The following is a 25,302-nucleotide window of genomic DNA, read 5'->3' as shown; positions in this document are numbered from 1 at the left end:
TCAGTTCTGGTTTCCTTTCTCCCAGGGATTAATCCCTAGGGATCCAATCTCCTAGGGACCGTGGATCCATGACAAGTGGGACACCCCAGAGCAAGTAGCCCTGGCCCCAGAAATGGTTTCTCTTTTCTGTTTGTGTTTACCCTTTGAATGAGCACGCCATGTCTTAGATCCGATGATGGCTCTTTCACACAACTTGTTTCTGTCGTTTCTCCTGACTCCTCTTATCTTTTCTGAGTCTACAGCTCTACAGCCCACTTCCCTACTCCAGACCTACACCCTTTCTCCCCAGTAATCTCTCCTTTCTGCTTTCAGTTCCCAGGTGTTTAAGGGTCATCTTCCCAGCCTTCCTCAAGAGCTCTATTTCCCCTCTCGGGATCCCACTTTCAGCCCAGAAACTATTTCTTTTTTTAAAAAATATATTTTATTAATTTACTCATATTACATCTCAATTGTTATCCCATCCCTTGTATCCTCCCATTCCTCCCTCCCTCCCATTTTCCCCTTACTCCCTCCCCTATGACTGTGACTGAGGGGGACCTCCTCCCCCTGTGAATTAGAAATGGTCATAATGAGTGAGTTAACCCAGAAGCAGAAAGAGCCAAATGGCATATACTCACTTATATCTGAACACTACCCCAAGGGATATGTCCCATGAAAGTCTTCACTTACCAGAAACTATTTCTTAATACAGGTATCTTTATTTTTTTTTAAAAAAGGCCTTAATGTCAACAATTAATAAATGGGACCTCATGAGGCTGAGAAGCTTCTGTAAGGCAGGAGATGCTGTCAGCAGAACAAAGCGACAGCCTTCAGACTGGAAACAGATCTTCACCAACCCTTCATCTGATAAAGGTCTAATATCCAAAATATATAAAGAACTCAAGATATTAAACACCACAAAACCAAATAACCCAATTGAGAAATGGGGCTTGGAACTAAACAGAGAATTCTCAACAGAGGAATATCAAATGGCTGAGAAACACTTAAAGAAATGCTCAACCTCCTTAGTCATCAGGGAAATGCAAATCAAAACAACTCTGAGATTCCATCTTACACCCATCAGAATGGCTAAGATCAAAAACTCAAGTGACACCACATGTTGGCAAGGATGTGGACCGAGAGGAACACTCCTTCATTGCTGGTGGGAGTGCAAACTAGTACAGCCACTTTGGAAAGCTATCTGGCACTTTCTCAGAAAAATGGGAACAGGGCTTCCTCAAGACCCAGCTATCCCACCCCTTGGAATATACCCAGAAGATGCCCTACCACACAACAGGGACATATGCTCAACCATGTTCATAGCTGCTTTATTCATAATAGCCAGAACATGGAAACAGCCTAAGTGTCCCTCAGTAGAAGAACGGACTAAGAAACTGTGGTACATTTACACTATGGAATAATACCCAGCTATTAAAAACAAGGAATTCCCGAAATTTGTGGACAAATGGATTGAACTAGAAATTATCCTTATGAGTGAGTTCACCCAGAAGCAAAAAGAGACAAACGGTATATACTCACTTATATCGAGACACTAGGCCAAGGGATATGTCCCATGACAAACTTTACTTCACAGGAAAGTGGGTCAGAGAGGAGGACATCCTATTGAGACTTTAGGTGAGAGTAGCATGGAAGAATGAGGAAATAGAAGGATCCAGAGGGTCCTGGAAACCTACAAGAAGAACTTTATGACAGGTGGATCTGGGTCTTGGGGTCCTCCTCAAACTAAGGCACCAACCAAGGAAAATATAGGCAGGAAACTTCGAACCCCTACCCAGACCTAGCTGATGAACAGGATATTCTCCACTGTTGAGTGGAGAGTGAGATCTGACTCTCACAGGAACTCTGGTGCCCCTTTTCTGACCATGTCCCCTGGTTGGGGAGGCCTGGCGGCACTCAGAGGAAGGATAGCAAGTTACCAAGAAGAGACTCAATATCCTAAGAGCATATATAGGGGGAGGAGGTCTCCCTCAGTCACAGACATAGGGGAGGGGAGAAGGGGGAAGGGGGAAGGAGGGAGGGATAGGAGGATACAAGGGAAGGGCTAACAACTGAGATGTAAGATGAACAAATTATTAATAATAACAAAAAAGAACCTTAGGCGTAAGGCACCTTCTTTTTCCCCCCACATGTGATCATACTATTACCAAGATCCTCTCCTGTTCACACAATACAGTACACAACGGGCATGAATTCAAGCAACAAGGCAAAGGGATACTGTGTCCACAAATAGGGACTGGCATATAAAGTTACAACTAGTTAAATCAGCAACCACTGAAGGCGTGTCGACCTCCTTCGGATGGAAAAGAAAACGTCTTTGCATGCTCGGTGTCCACGGGGCAGCAGGATTTCTCTGTGTTGCTGGCGCGATTGAAGGCTGGCACAGAAAACAAGCTGGGCTAGCCTGAGCTACTTAGTGAGACCCTGTCCTCAGACAGCAACACCTCACAGGCCAATTTGGTTCCTAAAACTGGAGCTATGCATACATTACAGACCGGCCATCGAATTCTGTTTTTGTAGGTATGCTCCCGAGGCCTTTTATACGTGTCTTCCACGATAAAGATACAAAAAATGCTCACGATACCAGTAACAAACCTGAAAAGGTCCCCACTGTGCATTTACTGTAACTGCATGGTAGCCTCATCACGCTGTACGCATGCGCTGGAATGCTAGTTAACAATGGCGAGGATTTGCACTATGAGGCCCTTGTATGCAGCTTGTGAGTCTGGGTCTGGCACCTCAGGCATCTCGGAAGAAGCAAGCCCAGGGAAGCAATACCCAGTGCAGCAGCAGGTATGGTTTCAGCTGCATAGTTCCTTATAAGCTGCATTGTTTAGGGCTGTGTACCCTAAAGCACTACTCAGAGAGAACTGCGAATCAGGCCGCAGTTTCCAGATTTCATTATCAATTGCTTCAGCAGGCAGGTTTCACACCTGTAGGTCAAAGGATGCCAATCTGTTTTGGCCGGGTTTCTTATTCTGACTCCTGTGCCAGGGCGACAAAACCCTAACTATGAGAAAAACTTTTAACCCGGACCTGGCTCCTGGCAACAATTCCAAGGATTATAAGTTACTGGGAGCTCCCGAGTGTGTGTGTGTGTGTGTGTGTGTGTGTGTGTGTGTGTGTCTGTGTGTGTCTGTGTGTGTGTGTGTGTGTGTGTGTGAGAGAGAGAGAGAGAGAGAGAGAGAGAGAGAGAGAGAGAAGCTGGGGCATCTGCACCAGAAAGGGTGGCTTTAAGGTAGTAGGCAACACAGTTGATCCTGTCAGAAGTTTTGTCCTCCATTCAGGAGTAGTTTGCAAGGCCCTGAAAAGTGCCAGGGAACAGGCTCAGCTGCCTTGATGCTTGTATTTGATACACAGGGTGAGGTAGGGATTCGAGTTGTTTTCCTTGGCTAGGTGTCTGGGTGCCTCAGCAGCCCTGTGGAGGAACTGTCATTCTTGCCCTACTTCGGAGGACCTTGGCTACTTTGTAACAGAACCCTTGGAAGTTATTTTACTGGCATCAGAGTCTGCCTCTGGGCTGTCTCTTGTGTTCCGGAGACACGGTACCAGAATATTTAAATCACGGTGGCGTTAAATACGTTTTAATATCTGATAGGGCCAGTTTCTGCGCATTGCACTTTTTTTTTTCCTTTCAGGAACGTGTTCGGGCCCGCGGCAGGGGGCGGGGGTCGCGCCTCCGCCTCGGCTCTGGTTCCAGCCAAGCCTCACCGACGCCGCCGCGATGGAAATCCCGAGGCTGCTCCCGGCTCGCGGGACACCACAGGGCGGGCGGCGGCTGCTGCCCCGCGGGTGGCGGCGGGGTCCACCGAGCCCCGGACTCTCTGGCTTGTCAGGCCCCCACGCGCCGCCTCCTACTGCTCCGGGGGGCCCAAGATGGCGGGCCGGGGCCGCGGAGCGCAGAGGCCCAGAGGGCCTCACGGGGCCTGGGCCCGATCCCTAGCTCGAACCGGTTGGCGCTGAGGCCGGATCACCAGGGCGTCCACAGCCGCCGTGGCGGTGGCGGCGGCGGCGGCGGCGGCGGCGGCGGCGAAGACTTCTTCCTGTTGCTGCTTGACCCGGTGGGTGGCGACGTAGAAACAGTGGGCACGGAGCAGGCCGGAGGGCCCGGGTGGAGGGAGGAGGCCGAGGCAGGCCCGGGCCCCGAGCGGCGCCAGAGCAGCGCGAACCCAGCGGGCCGGCTGGCGGCGCTGGGCTCCCGCTGCCTGTCGGCGGTCCCGGCTCCGGCTCCGCTCCCCGCAGCTGGCCAGGCAGCGGCGGCGGCGGCGGCGGCGGCCTTCGCGGGCACCATCACTATCCACAACCAGGACTTGCTGCTGCGCTTTGAGAACGGCGTCCTCACCCTGACCACGCCCCCGCCGCCTGCCTGGGAACCGGGGGTCGCGCCTTTCCCCCAGCCGCCGCCGCAGCCGCCGCCACCCCCGAGGCCGCCACGGCCAGGGGCACTGATCGCCCCGCAGCAGGCCGGGTTTCCGCCGGTCGCCGCGGCGCAGCTGGGCGACTGCCCCGAGCTGCCACCGGACCTCCTGCTGGCGGAGCCGGCGGAACCCGCGCCGGGCCCGGCGCCTCCGGAGGAGGAGGAGGCCGAGGCCCCGGCCGCCGCCCAGAGCCCCCGCGGGCCTCTGGTCCCGGGCCCGGGCGTGGTGCTGTACCTGTGCCCGGAGGCGCAGTGCGGCCAAACCTTCGCCAAGAAGCACCAGCTGAAGGTGCACCTGCTGACGCACAGCAGTAGCCAGGGCCAGCGGCCCTTCAAGTGCCCCCTGAGCGGCTGCGGCTGGACCTTCACCACGTCTTACAAGCTCAAGAGACACCTGCAGTCGCACGACAAACTGCGGCCCTTTGGCTGCCCGGCGGAGGGCTGTGGCAAGAGCTTCACCACCGTGTACAACCTCAAAGCGCACATGAAGGGGCACGAGCAGGAGAACTCCTTCAAGTGCGAGGTGTGTGAGGAGAGCTTCCCCACGCAGGCCAAGCTCAGCACCCACCAGCGCAGCCACTTTGAGCCCGAGAGGCCTTACCAGTGTGCGTTTTCTGGCTGCAAGAAGACGTTCATTACTGTGAGTGCCCTCTTTTCTCATAACCGCGCCCACTTCAGGGAACAGGAACTTTTTGCCTGCTCTTTCCCTGGCTGCAGCAAGCAGTATGACAAGGCTTGCAGGCTCAAGATTCACCTGCGCAGCCACACCGGGGAGAGACCCTTCCTTTGCGACTTTGATGGCTGTGGCTGGAACTTCACCAGCATGTCCAAGCTCTTAAGGCACAAGAGGAAGCACGAGGACGACCGCAGGTTCACCTGCCCCGTGGAGGGCTGCGGCAAGTCCTTCACCAGGGCCGAGCACCTGAAAGGCCACAGCATCACCCACCTGGGCACCAAGCCCTTCGTGTGCCCCGTGGAAGGCTGCTGTGCCAGGTTCTCCGCTCGGAGCAGCCTCTACATCCACTCCAAGAAGCACTTGCAGGACGTGGGCGCTTGGAAGAGCCGGTGCCCGGTCTCCGCCTGTAACAAACTCTTCACATCCAAGCACAGCATGAAGACCCACATGGCCAAAAGGCACAACCTCAGCCAGGACCTCTTGGCCCAGCTCGAGGCTGCCAACTGTCTCACACCCAGCAGTGAACTCAGCAGCCAGGGGCAGAGTGACCTCTGTGGCGCGGAGCTAGTGTCTCTCTTCTCGGATGTGCCTGGCCACGCTTCTGCTGCGGTGCTGGACACGGCCTTGGTCAGCTCTGGAATCTTGACCATTGATGTGGCCTCTGTCAACTCCACCCTGGCAGGAAGCCTCCCTGCCGACGATAACAACAACAGCAGCAGTAGCAGTAGCAGCAGTTGTTGTAGCGGTAGTTGTTGTAGCAGCGGTGGCAGTAGCAGCAGTAGCAGTAGTAGCACCAGCGGTGGTGGCAGCAGCCATTCCTTAGGGCAAGCGGTGGACCCTCGGGCCTTGAGGGGAGCCCCCGGTGACCTTCCCCAGAGTCTGGATACCTCTCTCTTCTTCGGGACCTCGGTGGCCGCCGGATACCAGCAGAGCCCCTTAGACATGGACGATGTCTCCCCTGGGAACGTGGGGCTCTTTGGCTCCTTGGCTCTGAAAAACTCGGGCCTGGAGCCCCAGGCTCTGACGCCCAGCAATAAGCTAACCGTGGACACAGAAGCTCTGACTCCCTCCAGCACCCTGTGTGAAAACAGTGTCTCAGAACTACTGACCCCAGCCAAAGCCGATTGGAATGTGCAGTCCGAATCTGACTTCTTTGGGCACGAGGAAGAAACCCAGTTCGGATTCTCCCACCCAACGGGAGGCCATGCTTCTCAGAAAGAAACAGACCTTATCGCGGTGACTGGCACCCCGTTTTTGGTATGAACAGACTCTGCCTGGTCTCTGCCTTGTGGCTCACTTTAGTTACACTCAAGCTGGAGGATCTTCTGGACAGAGTGCTTTTCCTTGCTTGTGCGAGGGAGGCCCTTTCTTGCTGCCTTGCCAAGGAGCGCACCGGTGGACTACAGATTCAGAGATCTAACTTCTCACCTTGAGTCTGGAACTGATCAGTTCTGAGACTGTGCGTGAGCAAGTCTCTTAACCTAGCTGAGCCTTAATTTTTTTATTCTTACTTACAAAGGAGGTGGTTTGGTTAGATTGCTTCTACTCCCTTTTCATCTCACTATGTTCTTGTTTATTTTTTCTTCAAATTTATTGGGTCACCCCCAACAAGTGTATGTTCTTATTTGAATATAAAGTAAGTTAAGTTATTTAATATTGGATATATACTTTGTACTTGTCTTTATCAATTATAAATCCATGCGTCATCTTATTTATCTTTATTCTCTTCCATTTTTATATTGTTGTTGAAGGAGTACCAGCTATTAGTTTATTCATAAATATTTAGTACAGATCTGCAGACTACATTGGGTCCTTTAGAAAATCGTTTATTATAATAATTTCTTTATATCAGTGAAAGTTCATGTTTTATATTTCAGTGTCACATAAATGCTATCTGGATTAATATTTCTTAATGTTCTGAAATACCTTTTAATCTGAATGTTACAGTCCCCTTTTTAAAAATAACTTATACATCAAAAATAATTTTCCATATGATTTTCTACATCCAGTCTAAATTTTGCTGATTGTATCCTTGTGTTTACTTGATTTTCTCAACTTTATTAGGTAATGATTTGATCAAATTTAAATTGTATTTTTACATGGATGTTTTATCGATCGTACTGTGTTCTTTTGTTAATTTACTTATACTGAATGGCCGACTTTCTCTTTTTGTGATATTAACAGCCTTTACTGTTCAGTACATTTGTTTGTGATTCCTTTTGCTTCTATTATGTTGAATTATTCTTGTATGGTTACTTAACACTTAGGGGAGGAAGAGATTTAGAACACTTAGAAAAGTTTAATTGAAATATTATTTAGTGCCAGAATATTTTCTTAAATGATGTTAAAACTTACAACACAAAATAGCAAAAAGTAATTTGTTTGCTGTTATAATTTTGATATATCTGACATCTTTTGCTGGTAGTACGGAAACTGTGTCATGAATTGCCATCCAGGACTTTGATATGAAAAGAGACTCAGGGTCCAGTTTCTGCTCTGTGGTGTTGGAGAGGTTGTCTGGAAGGTGCTAGTTTCACAAAACCTCAGTTTTCCATTTGCAGATTAATGTGTATGCCCATGACTAACATTCCATAGACTTTTCTTCTTATACACTTTTCAACATAGAAGTAAAAGTATGTGTTTCAGCACATTTTAATGACTTGATTGCTCCTTTTACATTCTCAGTTTTTCATGTTGTTAGGGAAAAATAAGGATAATTCAGCCCTATTGGTATTCAGTCAATAAAGTGTTGTGAGGTTTATAATGAAACAGGGAAGGGTCTCTTTATTCCTTACCCTGAGTAATTTTCTCTCCCAGATTGTTGTGGGAAAAAACAGGAGTGGAAACACTGCTCATGTGCTTATCTACATACCTGTCCATTGGTTCCATCTATCAACATCCTTGTTCTGTTTCTAACAGCAGGCTACTCTCTGTGACTGTGGAGCCTTTGATTCATTGAAAATCTGATAAAGAAGCAGAGGGTGATCATATCCTTTGTGATCTGAAGAGAGCATTGTTTATAGTTTTCCAGAATTGAAAGATTGAATCTCAATATTGTGTAAACTCTTGTACAGAGAGTATAGCATTTTTAGTTTGTGGAATGTTTTCATAACTCATGTCTTTTATTTTTGTTCAGAGCAGCCCTGTGAAGTAGTTTTAGCAAAGTCTGCGCATGTTCCATATTATAGTTTAGCCAAATCACATTCCAACTGGTTTTGGCTATGACTGAGCTATATATAGCTCCACAAAAGAAGAAGAGATTTTTTTTACCTTTTCTGTCTGTAACTTTCAAGACTCATTCTCCTCTCTCATAACTGGTTACATTGTTCCAATTTAATTGGTTTCTGTTAGCTTCTGCTTACTTTTCTATAGTCAAGTTCTTTGCTTATGCATTCCATTCCTTGCTCACTTTTCTTTTTCATTTGTTTAATGGATAGATATTTTTCCTGTGACTATCCCTTTAACATTTTTCTCATGGCACATTTTCTTCCACTGCTAGCATTTACTAAGTGTATACTATAGTTATGTATGTACAGTAAGAAGCTATTTTCTGAGCTTAAATAATACTGTGTGTATATATGATTCAAGGCATAAAGGAGATTATTTTTTATGCTGTTCAAATGAAAAGTGAATTTCTGTTTAATTATTTCTATTTAAAAAGTTTTTGCCAGGGAGTTCTGCTAATACTTTCTTATTTGTTCTGGTGTACTAGTCCAGTAGCATTTGCATGTGATGTCTATGGATGACAGACTTTGGAAATGCACTAACAATTTGCCACTATGAAATGTTTCTTTGTTGTGTGTATGTTGGTATTTATACACACACCCACAGATACTCGCAAATATTTTAAAAATGGTTGTACTCATTTAGTGAAGATGAAAAGTTGACATACTTTTATAAATCAGAGAAATGCTTAGAATTTTATTTTGTCTACCCATTTGACAGTTTTCCATGTTTGTGTTGAAACTATTTGTATTCATGAAATATATTTCAAAAGTGTTATTAATTTGAAAGTTCCTAAATAGACCACTATTTTTTTGTGTTTGACAAACAAGTCTGTCAAGGATGAGCTGAATACACAAGTCATGAAAATAAAGTAAATTTATAAACATGAAGATAAATTAATGCTGTGATATTATTTCTTTAATTTCTTAAATCAATTTCTTTCCAATAAAGCATAAACTATATTTTCTCTGCTTACTACTAGGAATTTCAAAGGACAAATGCTACTTTTCTTAAAGATAGCAGATTTATTTGTGCATGTCCTCATAAAGTTTCATTGAACTAAGTTTTTTCAAATCATTTCGATTTCAAAAAAATATTGAAGAACAGCGTTGTGATTTTCTGTTTTTTGTTTTTGTTTGTTTTTTCTTGTTTTCGAGACAGGATTTCTCTGTGTAGCCTGGGCTGTCCTGGACTCACTTTGTAGACCAGGTTGGCCTGAATTTACAGAGATCCGCCTACCTCTGCCTCCCTGAATGCTGGAATTAAAGGTGTGCACCACCACTACCTGGCTCAGTTTTGTATTTTTAAGGCAAGAAGGTTAATTTCTGTTGTTGATGGTATAAAGTTGTTATCACTCCTTTGAATAGTGCAGGTTTAAATTTTAACATTTTGTTTTCCTTTCCCTTTGCTTCTCTTTAATTGTTGGTTTATTTTGCTAATTGGAGAATCAGTAACAAAATAGCTTTAAAGGAAGTCAGTTTCTAAGAGCTCTATTGATCATATTGATCATGAAGTAAGCGTATATTGGCCTTCAGTTGAGGATATGGTTCAGTAATAGAACATTTGCCTAGCCAGCATGAAGAATTTGATTCTTACCACCACAAAAAATAATTTGTGTATGTATGTATGTATCACAAAAGGACATATACACATACATGTGTATATGTTTTTATATAGATGTACTTTTGTGGGTCTTGTGTTTGCCAGTCAATATAATGAAAAACTACTTGATCAGTAAGCATAAATCATGAGTATACTATAATAATTTTGTCTTTATGTTCATACTGAGGAAACAGATATGGGCACAAAATATAAGATGGATATTGTACTACACTTATTTCAAATGAACAATTATTTACTGCATATTATTGTGTAAAATTCACATAACATATTGGAGCTGCTTTGAGCATAATGATATATATATATTACTTTGACCTTTGAGTAAATCATGCTTGACAGGAGAATATAGAAAATTAATGTATTATAGTTAGTAAAAACAAGTTTAATTTGCTATCAAAATGATAGAAAGGTAAAAAAAAAAACCAGAATGATGTGAAATTTGTTATGAGCACATATAAAAGCCAATAAAGTTTTAATAGAGAAGCAAATGAAAAGTGATGTTTTAGAAGAGTAAATTTAACAGGCCTGTGCTGGTTTGCATGGAAAAACTTGAATAGAAAAACTAAATTTTTATAGCAATTACAATGAAGACAATGTAGTATGAAGCCATGAAAGGTATTAGTATGTTTGAAAGATAAGGCAAATATATTAGGGATATTTTTGACATTTCTCCAACACATGAAGAGAGAGTATTATTTAAGATTTTAGCAAGATAGATATAGATGCTATAGAAAGACAGACAAGAGAAACTGAGAATGGTAGCTTAGGTTTCCTTGGGGATTGTAATAGAATAAGAGGAGCACTTTTGGAGAATGAGCATATAAACTTGGTGTTCTTAATTAAATGACAAGTGAGGATACAATTATTTATAAACTGTCAATATTGTGGTTTATTCGGATTCTTCATAACAGCAGAAGGCCACTTCCTCTTTCTTGGCTCCCTCTGGCATACTCCTAGCTACATAAACAGTTACTGTTATTTCCCCTTGGAGTTCAAGAGGTATTTTCATTTTGACTTGAATGATCAGTTCTACTGACTAGCATGGTAATGATTAGTCTTTTTTAATTAATTATTTTTTATTCACTTTATATCCCAATTGTAACTCCCTTCTTCCCTCCTCTCCTTCCAGCCCCACTCTCCCCCCTCTTCCCCACTCTCTCCCCTCTTCCCCACTCTCCCCCCTCTTCCCCACTCTCCCCCCTCTTCCCCCTGTCCTCCTCCTCTTCTTCTCATAAGGGGAGCCCCCTCACCATCCCACCCCAGCACATCAACTTGCATCAGCACTGAGCTCATCCTCTACTACAGTGGCCTGGCAAGGGAGCCCTGCTGAGGGGAAGTCTTAAGGGACACTTAAGTACTTGAATTGTGGTTGGTACAATTAATGTGAATTAAATTCTCAATTTATTTTTAAGCTTTAAATTTAAAACTGCCAGTATAAAATATTGGTTTTCTGTTATGACCAACTATATTGTCCTGGGAGGATTACATTTCACTTTGGCTATGGGAAGTATTTTCTTCTATGAAAAGAATTTTTTTAATTTAGTCATGGAAAATTAGATATCCAAATTAAGATATATTGTGGATGCAAAATAAAAACCAGAATTTAAAGATATAGTATAAGCGTTTAAATATTTTAGTCATGACTGCATGAAGAATATTTTGGATGTATTTGTTTAAAATATTAGAATTAATTTTCCAGTTTATTTTTGCTATTGAAATTTGTCGTATTGCCTAATGTTTTATGATACAATATTGCTATGTAGCCAAGGTTAGTCTCAAATTTGCTTCAACTTCTTGAGTTCTAAGATTAATTACAGGCATGTACCAATGCACTGAGAACTTTTTAGTTTAATTTTTAAGTTTTCTTCTCTCACATAGTACATCCCAAGCACAGTTTCTCCTCTCTCCTCTCCTCCCAGTTTTCCCTCAGCATACCCCCAATCTACTCCTTCATTTATCTTCATAAAAGGGCAGGTCTCCCATGAATATCAACCAAATATGAGATATCAAATTGAAGTAGGCCTAGGCACCCCCTTCATATTAAGGCTGGATAAGACAACCCATTAGGAGGGAAAAAGTCCCAAAAGCAGGCAAGGAATCAGTGACAGCTCTTGTTCCCACAGTTAGGAGTCCCACAGTAACACCAAACTATACAGTCATGACATACATGCAGAGGACCTGGTTAAACCTATGCAGGCTCCTTGGTTGGTGGTTCAGTCTCCATGAGGCTCTATGGGCTCAGGTTAGTTCATTCTGTTGGTTTTCTTTTGGTGTCCTTGACCCCTCTGGCTCATACATTTCTTCTGCTCCCTCTTCAGCAGGATTTCTCAAACTCTGCCAAATATTTGGCTGTGTGTCTCTGCATGTATTTCCTATTAGGTCCTGGATGAAGCCTCTCTGATGACAGTTCGGCTAAGCACCAATCTTTGAGTACAACAGAATATCACTAGGATTATTTCATTGACTTTTTTCCCAGTCATGTTTGGTTCTATTGTAGGTCTCTGAGCTATCTAGCTTTTGGGTCCCATCCATCCAGGCAAAGTCGGGTATGAGCTCCCTCTCCTAGCATGGGCCTCAAGTTGGACAAGTCAATGGTTGGCCATTCCCTCAAGTTCTGTACCACAGTTACCCCAGCACATCTTGTAGGCAGGACAAATTGCAGTTGAAGGTTTTATGGCTGGGTTGATGTCCCTATCCTTCCACTGGAAGTCTTGCCTGGTTACAAGAGATGCCCATTTCAGGATCCATGTCTCCCATTGCTAGGAGTTTTAACTAGGGTCACACTTAATAGATTCCTTGGAGTTTCCATTGCACTAGGTTTTTAGCTGGTCCCTGAGATTCCCCGCAATTCCAATTGTCTCTCCCAGTACTCTTTCCCTCCATCCTACCCTGACCTGATCCCTCCTGTTCCCATCTCCACACGCCTCCAGTTGACCTGTGATATCTATTATATTTCCTCTTCCCAGGGATATTCATGAATCCTGCCTTGAACCCTTCATGTTACTTAGCTTCTCTGGATGTGTGGATTATAGCATGATTATCCTGTGCTTTATGGCTAGTATCCACTTATGAGTACATACCATGCGTGCCTTTCTGAGTCTGGGTTACCTCATTCAGGATGTTTTTTGTAGTTCTACCCATTTGCCTGTATTGTTTTACTTTCTTAATATAGCTACTAGAAAATGGAAAACTATGTAAATAATTCAGGCCATAGCTGCAAAAATAAACTATAAAATTATATTTTAAGGTTTTCTTTTATTAACTATACCAACTTGATTGCTACTTACCTCCCTCAGGCTTCTGTATATCAAAAAGCAGTATTCTATCTCTCCTGTTTATTTGAGGCTCTATTTTTAAAAGCCAGTCAGTAGTTTACCTTTTATGCTTAAGGTAAAACAAAACAATAAAATCTTAATGTGCTTTAAAGTACTGCATTGCCATTTGGAGAACAGGAGTTTGTCACAGATTATTATCAGCAATTATTTTATTAGCATATAAATATTATGTTTCCTTACAGCAGTTTCCAAACAAAAATTGTTTTTGTTGTTTCTTTTCCCCGTTAACATTCTCTAATGTGTATTTTTCTTCTTTTTTATTTTCTCTCATTCCCCAACCCCTGGTTGTCTCCTATCTAGTTTCATAACCTAGACTTACTCTCATGTCTCCTTATTTACATATATACAAACATAAGCAGTTAGGATCTGAAAATGATAACGAATATATAATTTTTTATCTGAGTCTTGGTCACCTTGTTTAATATATCATTTTGCAGTTCTGTTCATTTTCTGCAAAATTTCAAGATTCAATTTTATCTATGGCTGAATGTAATTCAGTTGTGAATATAAACCATATTTTTATCCATATATTCTTTGAAGGACATTAGGCTATTTCAGTTCTCTTGCCATTGTGAATAATGCAATAATAAACATGCATGTGCAGTCATGTATAATAGGATATAAAGCCTTTTGAGAATATGCATAGGAGTGTTTATTCCTGGATTATATAGTAATTCTATGACTAACTATTTTGTTTTTAGATAGTGTATTACTGTGTGGCCTTTGCTGTTCTGGTACTAGTTATGTAGATCAGGCTTGCCTCAAACTCAGATTCACATGCTTATGCATCCTAAGTGCTGGCATCAAAGGTATGTGCTTCCATGCCCAGTTATATTCTAGCTTTTAGAAGAGTGTCCACATTGATTTCTGTAGTAGCTATACCAGTTTGTACTTCTACTGGTAGTAAGTCTTCCCCTTTCCCCACATCCATGCCAGATTATTTATTTATTTATTTATTTATTTATGATTCAGCCTTTCTGAACAGAGTAAGATGAAATCATAAGTAGTTTTAATTTACATTTGACTATTGGCTAGTAATGTTCACCATTTAATGTATATGTAACTATATATATATATGTATATATATAAGCTTGAAACTTCAGTTGACTTTATTTTATTTTGAATTTATTCATTTTTACATCCAGATTGTAGTCCCTCCCTCCTCTACTCCCAGTCCCACCCTCCTTTCCTCATCCTTGATCCCACCCTCCCCTAGTCCTCAGAAAGGAGATCCCTCCTCCCCTAACATCTGACCCCAGCCTATCAAGTCTCATCAGGACTGCCTACATCCTCCTCCTCTGTGGTCTGGCAAGACTGTCCCACCAGGGGGAAGTAATCAACAAGTTGGAACCAGAGTCCATGTCAGAGGTAGCTCCTACTCCCTGTATTACAAAATGCACAAGGAAACTGTGCTGCCTATTGACTACATCTGAGTAGGAGGTCTAGGCCCTCACCGTGCACTGTCCTTGGCTCCATAGGTCTCCTTGTAGAGCTCCTGTCCCCTCCAGGTCCTTCTATCCTCCAACTCTCTCATAAGACTCCCTGTGCTCTGCCCTGAAGTTTGGCTGTGAGTCTCAGCATCAGCTTGGATGTCCTGCTGGGTGGAGTCTTTCAGAGTACATCTATGGTAGGCTCCATTCTATTCCTTCTCTTGAACCACTTCTGGTGTCTATTCTATTTGCCCTTCTGAATTAGAATTAAGCATCCTCCCTAGAGTCCTCCTTGTTATTTAGCTTCTTTAGGTCTGTGGATTGTACTATGGTTAACAACAATTTTCTGACAATTATATGACCAATATGTAGACTGCCATGTCTTTTGAAGGATAATGTCTTTTTCTGTAAAAAGCTTTTTAGTTTCATGTTGTCTTGTGTGTCAACTTTACTCTTAATGCATGTACTACCATGGTCCTGTTCAGAAAGTACTTTCCTGTGTGTATTAGTTCCCTATTTTCTTCTCTTTCAGATTCAGGGTATTAGGTCTTACGTTGTGGAAGTTTTGTTTTAGTCCCAGGTGTGGGATATGGGGGCCGCTCCAGTTTCTCCACAGCTGATAACTGCCTCGTGAGAGGGCACTGTGATCTTTGTCAGCTGGGAACTACCTCATGTAGGGGTGTGGTCTTTGCCAATGTGAATAAATGCTAGATCCAGCGAGAGACTGGGGCTCCCAGAAAGAAGAAGGCTGCTGGTGTGTACCCTTGCTGCTCCTGGTTGCTGTCGATGTAGTGTGACAAGAAGAAGTCAGAGATGTCCTGAAATGAAGATTGAACTTCACCCAAGGCACCTGAGGACCATAAACAGCAGGAAGCAGCTAAGAAAAACTACACCCCTTCTCTCCACTAACCTTCTTTCTCTCCTACCTGGTGTTGGGGTGTTGGAAGGGACTGGGGTGGAAAAGGGAGAAAGAGGTATAAGAAACCAAAATAAAAAATAGATTTTAAAAGTACACCAACAATTAGCACCCAAAGTGGGGCTTGGAATAAAGGAAAATCTGGGTTCTAATGCAGTAGACACAGCAGGGTATGGAGAAATGAATATACTATTTCAGGATATGAGAAAAATGTTTACTGTGGCTACTGTTGGGTTCTCTCCCACTTTACTCCCAAGTGGCTTCTCAGGTTTTGCTTCATTGTCTTCCTGCAATCCATCTTTATAAAGGTTGGGAGAATGGCTGAACAGTTGGAAGAGTTGCAAAAGGATGAAATAGGAAAACCGGAAGTGTCACTAAATTCTCTCCTTTTGGAAAGGCTTGCAAAGTTAATGTATAACTAGAGAGTTTGCAGGTAAAGGTTGAAGTGCTTGGAAAACACAAAGCACTGTTGGTAAACGGGAGAATACCTGATAACTGAGAGCCAGAGCTTCTCACAGCTATTGCCCTACCCTGCTCCAAGGACTTTCAGTGTTAACTTTCCACAGCCTTTGGGCAGGCTGGGAAGCCAGGAAGAGCAAAAGGCTTTACAGGGTGAAAGGTTAAAGAGAAGCATCCCTTTTTGAGAAAAAAGGCCAACCTTGAACAGACTGAGCAGCCAGAGGAGCAGCCTAGGGTTATGAGATTACCACCATTAACTTACCCAGTAGCCACAAAAAGCCCCAGAGACCAAAGTGCTCAGTGCTTCAATTGTCGTAAATTCAGTCATTTGAAAATAAATTGTGACCAAAACATTAAAATCCTCAGATCTCAAAATGGCCGGTGCATTAACTCTGAGGAATGTGGTACATTCTGCCAGAGAATTGAAGGAGCCATTTTTGGGAATGCTGGGTTATCATCTGCAAGAATGTTAAGTTTGCAGATGCTGTGATAAAAAGGGTTGTTTGACTAATGAATGCTTGTCCAAGAGAGACATAGGAGGTAACTTCTTGTTGTTAGGAAGCAGCTTTGGAGTCCTACTTCAAGGTTCAACAGCAAAAAGTACAGGAGCAGCCCAGAGTTATCAGGTTATAAAAAACAACAAGCCTCATTCATATTAAAAGAAAAGCCATTTTTTAAACAGAAAAGGGAAAATGTTGTGGACACTTTAGGTTATGTATAAATATATTTTTGCTTTAATCCAAGGTGTGGGATATGGGGGCTGCTCCAGTTTGTCCACAGCTAATAACTGCCTCATGAGAGGGCAGGTGTTCTTTGTCAGCTGGGAACAAAGTTGTGTAGGGGCATGGTCTTTGCCAGTGGGAATAAATGCCAGACCCAGAGACTGGGGACTCCCAGAAAGAAGGCTGTTGGCGTGTACCCTGTTGATCCTGGTTGCTGTTGATGCAGTTTGACAAGAAGAAATCAGAGATTTCCTGAAACAAGGAGGATTGGACTTGCCCCAAGGAACCTGATGACTAAGGAAAAATCTGCCCCTTCTCCACTCTAACCTTCTTTCTCCCCTACCTGGTGTTGGAGTGTTGGAAGAGATTGGGTAGGAAAATGGAGAAAGAGATATAAAGAACCAAAAAAATAAAAATAGATTTTTAAAAGTTTTTTTATTGAAAAATAAAATCATTCATATTACATCTCAATTGCTATCTCATCCCGTGCATCCTCCCATTCCTCCCTCCCTCCCGCTTTCACCCCATTCCCCTTCCCTATGACTGTGACTGATGGGGACCTCCTCCTCTTGAATATGATACTAGGAGGCTAGGCTCACAACCATAAAAATAGATTTTAAAGTATGCCAACAATCTTATGATGAGAGCCTTGATTAAATTAGACTTGATATTTGGAAGGTTCTAAGATAAGTTTCTAGTTTCATTCTTCTATATGTAGCTTACCCAGTTTCACCAGTACTATTTGTTGAGGATGCTTTCTTTTCTCCAATGTATATTGTTGGCCTCTTTCTCAAAACTCAGGTGATTATCAGAGCATAGGTTTATAACTGAGTCCTCAATACTATTCTATTTATCAGTGTGTGTGTGTGTGTGTGTGTGTGTGTGTGTGTGTGTGTTGACAATACTTTTGTGTTTTACTATAGCTCTGTAGTATAAATTAAAATTGGAAAAGATGATGATACCCCTGTTGGGGGTTTTATTGTTTAGGATTGTTTCAATTATCCTGAGTCTTTTATATTTCCATATGACTTTTGAGTTTACTTTTCCTTTTCTGTGAAGAATTGTTTTAGACTTTTGATGGGGATTGTACCAAATCTATAGATTGCTTTGGTAGGATATCCATTTTCACAGAATTAATCCTACTGATCCATCAGCATGAGAGGTCTTCCATCTTCTGATGTCTTCTTCATTTCTTAAAGTTTTTATTATACAAACATTTCACTTGTTTTGTTGGAATCATTTCAAGATGCTTTATTTTATATTAATATATTTTATTTGAGACTCTTGTGAATCATACTATTTCTCAGATTTCACTTTTAGTATATTTGTTATTTTTATATATGTAGGCTTCTAATTACTGTGTGTTGATTTTGTATCTTGGTAGTTTGGTCAGAATATTTCAGAAGTTTTTGGTGGGGTCTTTAGGGTCTTTTATGTATGAAATCATCATCTGCAAACAAGATTGCTTTGATTTTTCCCTTTAAAAATTTTGTATCCTCTTTATTTCCTCTTGTCTTATTACTGTGGCTAAGACTTGAAGTACTGTTTTGAACAGGTATGGAGTGAGTGGACATCATTCTCTTGTTCTTGAATGTAGTGAAAATATTAGAAGTTATTCTCCATTTGTCATAATGTAAAGCATGGGTTTGTTGTATATTGCTTTTATGTTCAGATGATATTTTTCCCGTATCCCTAAACTCTTCAAGACTCATGAATGGCAATTGAATTTTGTCAAAGGCTTTTTCTGCATCACCTATGATGATCATGTGATTTCTGTCCTTTAGATATAATTATGTGATGGATTACATTTATTGATTTATGTGTGTTGAACCATTCTTGGATTTTTGGGATAAAGCTGACTTTCTGTGATAGGTGATCTTTTTGATGTGTTCTTGAATTTAGCTTGTATTTTATTAAGAGTTTTTCCATCTGTGTTCATCAGAGACATTGGCCTATAATTCTTTTTTAAGTTGCATTTTAGTCTAGTTTGATATCAGAGTAATACTGGTTTCATAAAATGAATTTGGAATGCTTTCTTGCTTTTCTACTTTATGGGATAATTTGAGCAGTTTATGAAGGTCTATAGAGTTCTGTTCTGAGTGCATCTGGTCTTCAGTGATTTTTATTTTGGAGGCCTTTAATTACTGATTCTATCTCATTGGTTATTATGGCTCAGTTTCAATTATTTAATCTATTTTGTTTTAAGTTTGGTAAGGTATATGCATCTTAAAATTCATCAGTTTCTTTCATATTTTCCAGTGCAGTGAAATACAAAATTTTAAAGTATGTCCTTTTGATTTCTATGAATTTTCTCAGTGTCTGTTGTAAAATCTCCTTTTTTGTCTCTAAATTTTATTAATTTATGTCTTTTTTCTTTTATTTAATTTGGCTAAAGTTTTTTAAGTTAGGTTCATGTTTTCAAAGAACTCTTTGTTTCTTGATTCTTTCTGCTGTTTTTTTTTTTTTTTTTTTTTTTTAAGCCCTCACTTCGGTTTCTCTTCATATCCAGTTTGTTGTTGTTGTTTTCCCAAGCCTTCAGGTGCATTGATAAGTTGTTAATTTGAGGTCTCTGGTTTTTTTGTTTTTATTTTTCATGTAGATACTGTACTCAAAACATTCTCTTAGAATTGCTATCATTGTATCCCATAGATTTGGGTATGCTGTTTTCATTTTCACACATTTTGAGGAATTTTTAAATTTCCTTCTTTATTTTTTTCTTTTGGCCAAATTCTCATTTAGAAGAATATGGTATAGTCTCTATAAGTTTGTGTACTCTCTGTAGCTCCTCCTATTGGTCTTGATATCTAGCTTAATTCCATAATGGTCAGATAGAGTGCAGGATGTTATTTCAGTTTCCCTGTGCTTGTTGAGATTTGTTTTGTGTCCTGATACATGATTAGTTTGGTTAAAGGTTCCATAGGTTTCTTGGAAAAAATGTGTATTCTTTATTGTTTCAGTGGAATGTTCTGTAGATATGCTAGGTCCATATTGCTTTATGGTATCATTTAATTCTATTGTATGTCTATTTAGTTTTTGCCAGGTAACCTGTTCATTAGTGAGAGTAGAGTATTGAAATCGTTCATGTATCCCATATTGAAATTATCTATGGCTTTAAATATAATAGTACTTCTTTTATGAAATTATGTACACATGTTTTGGTGAATATATATTGATATTTGTAATAGTTTCTTGGTGGGTTGTTCCTCTAATGAGTATGAAATGTCTTTCTTGCCCCCTTTGACTAATTTAGGTTTGAAGTCTGTTTTGTTAACTATTAGAATCACTACACATTTGTATTTTACATTAATTTGCATGGAGTAATTTTTTCTATCATTTTATGCTAAGGTTATGCCTTTGATAGTAAAATGTTTCTTGGAAGCAGAGAAAATATAGATCATGTTTTCTAATCCAGTATTCTGATCTGTCTTTATTGGGGGATTGAGTCCATTAATATTCTGAATTATATTGGAAGATGTGTATTTTTGTCATTTTGTTGAGTTTCCGGTAATTGTTTGACCTCTTTTGATCTGCTGTCATGGTATCATTTATTTTTATCTTGGTTGTATTTATTCTTTTTTGACTGACACAGTCCTTTCAGTATCCTCCATAGAGTTGGCATAATGGTCCTACATTTCTAAAAATTTGTTCTTCTATGGGTTGAGAGTTATTTCTTTCAGAACTTGAAACATCTTTCCACACCTTTCTGACTTTGAAATTTCTGTCAGAATAACCAGGTGTTATTCTGGTGAGCCTGGCTTCATGCATAATCAATATTATTTCTTTATTCTGCTTTTAATATTTTAATTATAATATATCATGAAGATTTTCTTTTCTGATCATATCTGTTTGTAGTTCTGGAGGCACCAAGATGAGCATCTTTCTCTAAGTGGTCACATTATGTACACACTCTAATTGTCCCTTTTGGCATCATATCAATTACGTTTTTCTTCAGTAATTCTGTATCTTATTGAATTATATTTTCATATCATGTATTAGTTTTCTATTTCATTCATCTCTTTTTTTGTCTTCCAGTTTTCTGAAGCCAGTTTTAATCAATCTTTTGAACTTTTCATTTGGAAGTTCTTCAAGGCCATTCTCATTGCCTTCCATTATTCTGCGATTAGTAATTTTGGGAGGTGACATGTCTTGGATTTTTATGTGGATTTTTTTAAACTTCTGGGTTATTGGTTTGGTTTGGTTTTGGGTTTGGTTTTGGTTTTTGTGACAAGATTTCTAGAGTTTGTTGGTTGAGTGAGAATATAGGCCTGGGAATGTTTGTCTGGAGAGGGCTTGCCAATCAGCACCAAGAGTTGGAAAAATTATGGAAACAAGGGTAGGATATTCAGTGTTCATGATCCCTTATTGGTAGTTCCCAGGGCTGGAACAACAAGGGAAGTATGAACACAATACTTAGTACTTAGGACCTATCTTTCTCTTATTTCTCATGCTGGAAGCTAGACAGATGGGGAGATGCAGGTTGAGTGGTTGGGGCCTGGTGGACTCTTATTCTATGTGATAGCAGCTAGGCAGATTAGGAGGTATATGCCCTGGGCATTTGTAAAAGATGATAAATTATTTATTTGTGTGTGTGTGTGTGTGTGTGTGTGTGTGTGTGTGTGTGTGTGTACGTATGACTATGTGAACATGCCTGAGGATGCCTACAGAGGCTAGAAGAAAGCATTGGATATTTTGTAACTGGCATTACAGGAAGTGTGAGCCATTCTACCTAGGTGCTGGGAACCAAACTCAGGTCCTCCACAAGAGTAGTAAGTGCTCTTAACTAAGACTTCTTTCTAGTTCCTTCCTAGGTGGTTGTAAAAATGTGATGTTGTATTTAGTTTGCACATATTTTATTTAGAATTTTCTTGTCTGTATTTAACAGAAAAATTAGACGATGTTTTTTGTTGGTGGTGTGCTCTTTATTGATTTTAGAATCAGGATAATGATGATATTAACACATTTAATAGTTGTTTTTCTTTTTATTTTATGAAATAGTCTGAAGAACAAATATACATTTCTGATAAAATTTAGCATTAAATCAATCATTCCATCTATGGATTTTCTTAACTGTACAACTTTTTGTTTCAATTTCATTTTTTGTTGTAAGTCTAAATTGTTTGTGTATTATGATAAGTATTATATTTAGAAAGTGATCAGGTTCTTCTAGATTTCATTATTGGAATACATGTTTTCAAGGTTTTACCTAGTAAGCCATTGAATTTCACTGATATCTGTTATAATGTCCTTCTTTTCACCTCTGATTTGAATAGTTTTTGGTATTCTCTCATTCTTGTTAGTTCCACCAAGGATTTGTCTATTTTCTATAGACTCTATTTCATTAATTTTTTCTAATGTTCTTTTAGTCAGTCTCCATTTTGTTAATTTCTCTTTTGAACATTATTTCTTTCTGCCTACTAATTTTGTGTTTGCCATTTTTCTGTTTCTAAAAATTTGAAGTATATCATTAGACAATAAGTTTTGTCTGAATTTAAAAATCATTTATTTTTATTTTATATGCATTTTTGCCTGCATATATGTCTGTGTGAAGGTGTTGGATCTTTTGGAACTGGGCTGACAGACAATGTGAACTGCCATGTGGGTGCTGAGAATTAAACCTGGGTCCTCTAGAAGAGCTGCCATGCTGTTAACCACTGAGCCATATCTCTAGCCCCATATGATTTTGTAAATATTGGCAATTTTGATAGTAAGTGTTTGTATTGAAAATGCCATCTTGTATTCCAAATATTAAGGTAGATTATATTTTGCATTTAATTTTATTCTAAGAAACTTTAAATTTCCTTCCTGTTTTCTTTAATGAACCACTGATGACTCATGACTGTATCATTCAATCTTCATGTATTTATGTAATTTCTATCATTTCTCATGCTGTTGACTTCCAATTTTATTCAATTATATAAGACTTATAAAATTATTTTTTTTTAGTATTTGTTAAAACTTCAACAACAATATGCAACAGTTTTAGAGAAAGTGCTATGGGCTGTTGATAAGTATATATATTTCATATATCTTGTTTAAAATATTCTATGGATATAGTTACATATTAAGTCCATTTGTTGTATCATTGAGTTTGACTATGAAGTTAGTGTGTTTTTTGGAGGAGATATTGTCTGGATTGTACTTCTATCACTTTGAATAAGATATTTAATTTTCCTCTGTAACATCTGTCATCTCATGCTTAGTAGTGTTTTATGAAATTATATAAAAATTATATATATAATCATTACATCATCTTGATCAATTAGTCTTTTGATTACTGCTCAATGACCTTTATTTCTTCTAAGTAATTTGGTGTGAAGTCTGCTTTGACAGCTATGCATATTGCTAATCCTAGTTGTCTTCACAGTATATGTTTGGTGTATCTTTTAACATGTTTTTACTTTCTTTCTGTGCTTTTGCCAATGTATTGTGTCTATTGATGACTAAAAACAACTGTATCTTGTCTTTTAATCCAGACAGGTACCAGATTACTGTCATAATTAACTTTGGGGGTTATTACTGAGATGTATTCACTAATTTTGTAGTTTTGTTCATTGTTTACATGGTTCAAATCTTTTCTTTCTCCCTTTTTTTATTTAGGAGCTTGTTTGCTGTGTTAAGTGTGTTTTATTCTTTTCTTGTTCTTTTTTGTTATCTATTCATTCCATAAAAGTTATTCTTCCTTGAGCGCTTGTGTTTGTGACTATCTTCCTCCTCTGTATATAGAATTCCTCTAAGTAGCTTCTACAATACTGGGTGAGTGGCCGTGAATTGCTTTAGTTTGTGCCTATCTTGGAAGGTATGTATTTTACCACTGCTTTTAAAACATAACTAATGAAATCTAGGGAAATGGCAGTAAATATGTTCAAAACACATTGCATGAATTTCTAAAATAATTAGTAAAATACATTCTCAAAGAAACAAACAAAAAAGATAATTCACCTGTTTGGCATTTATTTACTCACACTACTTAGATTACATTATTTCTTACTGCTCTGGATTTTTGTCATTTCTACAAGGATGTTGTTATTCTACTGAATTTCACTTTGTAAGTTGACAGCTTTCTCTTGTAGCTTTTAATGTTTTTGTTGTTGTCATGGTCATTGTTCTGTGGTTTTAACATTTTAACAATCTAACATAGAGAGGTTCTTTTCTAGCCTTGTCTTTTATTAGAGTAAATGCCTCCAGTACTTGTATCCATATCATTCTCTGACTTTTAGAAATGTTACAACATAGTTTCACTGAATAGATTTTCTGTGCCTATTGTTTGCTTCTCAGCTCGGTTTACTCCTGGACTTTTTAGATTTGGTGTCTTCAGCATGTCTCAAAGCTTTTGAAAGTGCTCATAAATGATCCTGGCATCTCCAGCATTCTTGGGTCTCCATTGCAATTTAGACTTTACCTTGACATTTTCGTGTAATGACATCAAGGCCTCTTGATGGGGACTCCATCTCTACAAAAACAGCGTGGGCCTGCATGGGCCTGGACTGGGTCTTATGTATATATATTATGGTTCCAGTTAAGTGTTTTTTATGGGGTTCCAGAGTGTGTGAACAAGTGCATCTCTGACTCTTGTGCCTGCTTTTGGGCTCTTTTCCTTCTGTTGGTTTGCTTTTTCCAGCCTCAATGTGATGGTTTTTACTTTATCTTATTAAATTTTATCATGTTTGGTTGTAATATTTTAGAAGCCTGTTCTATTCTAATGAGAGATAGAAAGGGAGTAGATCTGGAGGGAAGGGGATGGTGAAAAAGAACTGGGACTAGAAGGGGGCCTGTAATAATCAGGGTATATTATGTGAGAAAAGAATCTATTTTCAATAAAAGAAAAACAAAACAAAGAATAGTCTATTCTCCAAACTACAGTTCCATCTTACCAAATATGTTACTAAAATGTAAATAGTTTTATATACTGAAAAAAAGAAAACATCATGGTCCATTTTTATAAGATGTGTTAGATTTGGAGCTTATTAAAGAATTAGAGATAAATAGGAAGCCTGGACCCCTGTCTTTCTTAGAAATTGGTGTCTGTTTGCCTTTATGTTTTAAGTATATCTTAAAATTAAAAAATTAGACAAGCCCACTATGTGACTGAGTTCATATATCATGATGCAGAAGGGAATTTTGAGCCATGTGAATTTGGTAAAATTGGGGTGGGGGCTGTTCTAGAGAATCAAGGATATTGTAACTCTCCAAAGTACCTAGCCAGAGGGGAAGAAAGGACCAGAACTTACAATTAGGATCATTAAAAATACTGTTCCACACAAAATTGCCAAAAGTCACAAGCAGGGCTGTTTTTATTCAGGTCTGTGGTGCAAAAGAAACAAATATAACAAAAAATGTGCCTTTTGACATAAAATCATTCAATGTTGCAGATAAGGTGGATGCAGAGAAAAAAATTGTAGTTGTTAAAGAGAAACCTAATAACTTACACTGGTGCAACAGCCACATGGTCTAAGAGCAAGAACTCATCTATCCAAACCCACCTTTCCCTTCTTTTGTTTGAGCTAG

The 25,302-nt window shown here is 40.0% G+C and overlaps 2 protein-coding genes across 3 annotated transcripts in view; one reads left to right on the top strand and one right to left on the bottom strand.

The window, feature by feature from the left end:
- The window catches only part of Klhl15 (kelch like family member 15), a 932,444-nt gene that overhangs the window by 358,321 nt on the left and 548,821 nt on the right, over positions 1 to 25,302 (bottom strand). The gene's annotated exons all lie outside the window — the stretch shown is intronic.
- On the top strand, positions 3,722 to 6,541 carry LOC127185857 (zinc finger X-linked protein ZXDB-like). The gene is given in 3 exon segments (XM_051142446.1): positions 3,722 to 3,765; positions 3,767 to 5,800; positions 5,900 to 6,541. Coding segments are annotated over 3 exon segments (2,532 nt in total). The 3' UTR covers positions 6,354 to 6,541.

Source organism: Acomys russatus, chromosome X (assembly GCF_903995435.1).
Source record: "Acomys russatus chromosome X, mAcoRus1.1, whole genome shotgun sequence".
NCBI lineage: Eukaryota > Metazoa > Chordata > Mammalia > Rodentia > Muridae > Acomys > Acomys russatus.
This window is presented reverse-complemented; position numbering and strand designations above follow the sequence as displayed.